The sequence below is a fragment of the Rhagoletis pomonella genome, unplaced genomic scaffold, assembly GCF_013731165.1.
Source record: "Rhagoletis pomonella isolate Grant_MI unplaced genomic scaffold, Rhpom_1.0 Rhpom_scaffold_00006, whole genome shotgun sequence".
Taxonomy (NCBI): Eukaryota; Metazoa; Arthropoda; class Insecta; order Diptera; family Tephritidae; genus Rhagoletis; species Rhagoletis pomonella.
The window spans coordinates 47,863,576-47,868,952 of record NW_023458560.1 but is presented as its reverse complement, the minus strand read 5'-3'; the positions used below and the strand labels follow the sequence as shown (position 1 = coordinate 47,868,952).

Below are 5,377 nucleotides of genomic sequence, written 5' to 3'. Positions count from 1 at the left end.
TTTTTTTTAACAAATACATTTTCGTAAGTACAATACATATTTACAAAAACCATCAACAATTATTTGCCTCTACACCAATCCAACGACGATAAATTTATCAATAAAACTTGATCGCATCACTTAAAGGAATTTTTCTCACACTCTTCCTTGGAGTCAAAGCGATTATCATTTCCTTGACAGCCACCATAGAAGAATTGCTCACAAGCCTTCTTCTCGCTGTTGTAGGAGAATTTCGGATCAGCTTTGCGGCAGGGACCGACTTCTTGTGGCTGTGAGCAAGCTGAAAAAGGAAAAAAAAATATTAAAAGTGAATGCGAATAAAAAGTGAAATGAATTAGAATAATAATTAGAATAAACGTGTTTTCACTTTGTTAATAGAATTTTAAAAGCTCTTAATTTGTATGACAATTAATTGGTATTTACTAACCCTACTTGTCGACGGCCTGTACATTGGCGCACAACAACAAAACGATAATACTGAATACAAAGAGTATGTAGTTCATGTTGTTTGGTGATTATTAATTTTTTGTTTTAATTTAAAAACCGGACTTAATTGGTGAATGCGTTTGACTGACGTTTTGCTACTGAATACAGGCAAGCCCTAGCAAGCAGAGCTTTTATAGTACAGATGAGGGCACAAATTGCCAACTGTTTAGTATATGCACATAGATGTACATATGTATGTCTGTATGTAGAAATAAATTCTATATGTAAAGTGTGAAGCAAGTAAATATGTTTGTATGTAAAATTCACGTTGCGATATGCACTTACGTACCATTGTTGTTGTGCTTTTGATGGGCAGTGAATCCCAGCCTTCAGCTGATTTTATAATTAACGCGTGGTTGCCATTTCAATACTAAAACACCGTAAATACGAGTGCTCTCCTCAGTTCAGCTCCCTCTTAATGACTTCAGAGCATTTATGGCTAAAGACTTGACCTACGGTCAATACCGGTATACGTTAAATAATAATGAAATAATAAACAATAATATGTATATTTATTTACATATGTATGTACAATGTGTGCGCGCATTTGCGAATTAAAGCCTGAACAAATACAAATACAAATTAGAATAATAAAAATGCAAATTTTCAGTCAAGACTTTGATAACGCGGCTTGAGCATGAATTAATGCGTAAATTAAGTGAAGTTAAGCAAAGTAAATGTCAAAATAAAGAATTAAATAATGAATGTTTGCTTTGTAAATGGAGTTCACAAGGAAGAGCAATTTTTTTCATATTTCATGTTATGTTATGGTATTTTGTGTTATATTAATTATTTTTATTGTCTTCTTTATAAAAAATATCTTAATTGTATTTGAAGATGAAACCAAAGACGATATCTACGAGCCAAATTGATAAGTATTATGTCAATTTATTTCTTTAGCTTTCGGTGCTAATATTGCACCCTCATCAGAATTATAAAAAATCTGTGCTAATATATATATGTGTGTTTAACGCAAATTAAGCTGCGGCACCATGGATTGTCCATCGTATTATACACACATATATGTATCCGCAACTTGGTCAAATAGGCGGTATGTTTACCCTGTTTCTTATGGGAGTAGCGCGTAACAATTGTAAATCTTCCGGCATAATAAATTTAAAAATTGAAATTATTCCAACGAATTCGTTCGCTGTCCAAAAACGCTGTTTTTAGGGGTTTCAACCCCTTTTTTCTCGAAAACGTGACGTGATGGGAAGTTTTGGACCCCAGATTCGTGTTCAGCACGAAAAATCCCTTCGGAAACACCAGGTCCCGTCTTATTCGCAAAACCCTTGTAGACCAGTGTTATTATCAATATATTATTGATACTGCTATCGATATTATTATTGCATCAATTATTATGTTATAACTAAAATAATTCATATCGATACTTTTATCGATATATAAATCGCCATGCTATACTTAAGAAATTATCAATATTTGTACAATATATTTATCGAAAAAAATATCGGAAAAGTGTGCTAATTTCATTCATTGCGTTTTTATCAATACACGAATTGGAAATTTATCGATATGCATTGACTACTATTAGATAATATGTTATCGATTTCGCTATCATTATTGACACCGGTAATATGGTCGATATAAATTGAGCGGCCACTTTAGCTGAGTAGTTAGAGGTGCGTACTACCACTCCGTAGGACCTGAGTTCGATACCAGACCCAAGCAACATCTACAGAGTCGAGGTCAGCTAAACACCGAAAAACTTGTTAATTAAAAATAGCAAGTCTTGACCTTGCCAGAGCGTAGCAGTGGCAGAGATAGTTTTCTACACTCTCCGCCTCCTCTTCGCCCCTGCAGGCACGACATAAATCGTTAGTAACCCATTCGCCTAGCATGCACTCCTATCAGGCAGTGTCCTGTAATTATACCGACGAGTATGCTAATAATGGGGCGATCGATTTGTATAAGAGTTTTGGATTTTTGCTCATTAATATATGGCCGGATCTGTTTTGTAACGGAACATGTTGGTTCTTTCGCCCATCGTTCATTGACCAGTTCAATGAAAATAGATTTCAGTCGGCGCTTGCGTGAAGATAGGGGGACGCCTGCATCGTGTGCAGAATTACTGGGCGTAGGTCAGATCCCCCTTCACAAACTCGTCTGGGGCGCAGTTTCCCTGTAATCCACTGTGATAGGGTAGCCATACCACGTTGATGGTGACTTTCGTGGCAAGCTCGCTTAAGGTTCCACTTTTGAGTAAGTGTTACTCCACTCTAAACATTTAATCGCTGCTTGGCTGCCAGAATAAATAGCGGCGGATTGTAGAAAAATTTCGCCGCTATTAAGCTATAGAGCTTCCAAATTTATTATCGAGCTTCGACCCGTTCGTAAAGATAGCGATAGACCCTGGATTTTAGTGCGAGTAGTTTTAGAAACAGACACTTGGATTGATGCAATCCAGCTTATGTAGAGTTGCTGGAATGGTGCCCAAAATTTTTGAGAGGTCTCTCCATGTACGTGCTGCATTCACTCTGATTGCGTTGCAGCTGGCCTGATATCTACCGTAAAGGTCGGTAGGGAGAAGGTTAAATGCAGCCTACAGAGCCCTACTGAGAGTAGAGGGTAGGGCACCCGTGAAGAACATGGTTGCAGCCCTTTGTAGCCGGTCCAATATGCCTCTGTAAGTGGACTTTTCTAGAGTCGGCCACCATACGGTGATCCCATAGAAAAAGATGGGTCGGACAATCACCGTGTACATCCAGTGTACAGGCGTAGAGGGCTTTCCTGGATCGTTTCGTAAGGTTTCGTTTCCAGTCCAATTCCTGCCGAGAATTTAACCGAGATATTTAACCTCTTTGGAGAGTGTAAGTCCCACACCATTTAGACAGGGGGGATGAAAAGACGGTATCTTACATTTCCCCGTGAATAGTATCATTTCGGTCTTGGTGGAATTGACCTTGAATCCACAAATTGATTTCTTCTGAATAAAATCCCCGATATTTTTAACTACATATTTGGTTATGCATAGCATATAATTTCCCATTTGTAAACAAATAAAAGGTGGCACTTCGTTCGTGCTCAAAACACGGGTAACAACTGCGAATATCAGTAATTAAATCTTAACAAAGTATGTATTTTTAATTGCTGTGCGCAAATCGTGTAAACTCCCGTTAACAAAATTAAATCAGTTGTGTTACCATTTAATAAGTTCCGTTCCCATTTGTCAGCCCGTTGGCGACTTCAATACCTTCGATACCTAAGTGAAGTCCGCCAAATACTCATTGACAAGCTTGGAGGTAACCTTGGCATCTTGGAATCAGCACGTGATATTATCACGGCGGCTTCACATCTGTTTCAGGATGTGTTTCGGCATACAGTCGAGATCGCTAGCACCTTGGGCTGAAATGAAGTGGGTTTTTTTAGATCGGAACTGAAATTTTAGTGCAATGTACATAATTAACCATACCTATTATATTCATAACCACTTCTTATGACCAGAGATTTATGCCCAGTTTTGAATTGGCCAATGGACTCCCACTGAAAATTTGATGTCCATTTTTTAAATTACCAAAATTTTATGTCCACTTTGGGAACTATGTTAATTTTTTAAATTCAAAAAAATTTTATTCAATTTTATAAATGACCAAAAATTTGTTTCCGCTTTTAAATTATCAAATATTTTTAGGCCAACGTTTTCACTGACAAACAAATTTTGTCTACATTTTAATAGCTAAAAATTTATGGCCGGTTCATAAGTGCTCACAAATTTATGTTAATTTTTTATATTACCACAAATTTTTTTTTTCACTTTTTAAATTACCGAATCCCTAGCTTTGAAATGATTAAACATTGATGTGCACTTTTAAAATTTTTTCAATTGCATAAATGACGAAAAATGTTTGTCCACTTTTTGAAATACCAAAAATGTGTGTTCCATTCTAAAAGCAAAAATGTAAATCTAGTTTTAACTTTACCAAAAAATCATGTACAAATTACCAAAAAAGTATGTCCGTATTTTGAACGACTAAAAATTTATAACCACCTTTTAATTTACCAAGAATTGATATTCAGATTATAAACGCTTACAAATTTAAGTACATATGTCTATTTCTTAAATGACCCAAAATTTATTTTCAATTTTAAATTTACCATAAATATGTATAGTTTTTATATACCGTACCAAAAACTTATGTCCAGTTTTTAATTTACCGAAAATGTACGAGCATTTCTGAAGCTGCCAAAAATGCATGCTCAACTTTTGAAAGACAACAAATTTTTGTAAATTTTCTAAATTTACATATTTTTTGTAAATTTTCTAGATTTATAAAAATTTGTGTACAGTTTTTAAATGACCAAAAATGTATGTCCAGTTTTTAAATGACTAACAAATTATGTCCGTCTTTTTAAGATCTCTAATTAATGCCCATTCCCTGTACGACCAAAAATTTGTCCACTTTTTAAATAACCAAAAATATACATATGTATATCAAGTTTATAAATGTCCAAAAATTTATGTATATTTTTTAAATTGCCATAAAAGTATGTCTATTTTTTTAACAAAAAAATATGTCCAGTTTTCAATTTAGCGAAAATCCCTATTCAGTTTATAAATAACAATAAAGTGTTTCTTTTATTTTTGAACCTTTATGTATAAATGGGAGTAATGCTCATATATTCGTACCAATTTGGGGCCAATATTTATGTTGCACAGTGTATGCATGTACACATTTTCACATTACCTGTACTTTCCACACTTTTTTATATATCAATTCCAGCTGATCAGTAGCTGGCTCTAATCATAGTTTTGCGTTGGTAACGACAATACTTTTTTCAGTCCGCAGGATAATTGGGGAATAAATCTTTCAAATTATATAAATTATATTTTAGTATGCACAGTTTTTATCGGAGATAATACAATATTTTTTTT

At 34.6% G+C, this 5,377-nt stretch overlaps 1 protein-coding gene across 1 annotated transcript; it reads right to left on the bottom strand.

The window, feature by feature from the left end:
* LOC118740881 (protease inhibitor-like) lies at window positions 1–611 on the bottom strand. Its single transcript, XM_036472618.1, is given in 2 exon segments — window positions 1–280; window positions 428–611. Coding segments are annotated over 2 exon segments (240 nt in total). The 5' UTR covers window positions 504–611; the 3' UTR covers window positions 1–116.
* Window positions 612–5,377: the final 4,766 nt, after the last annotated feature.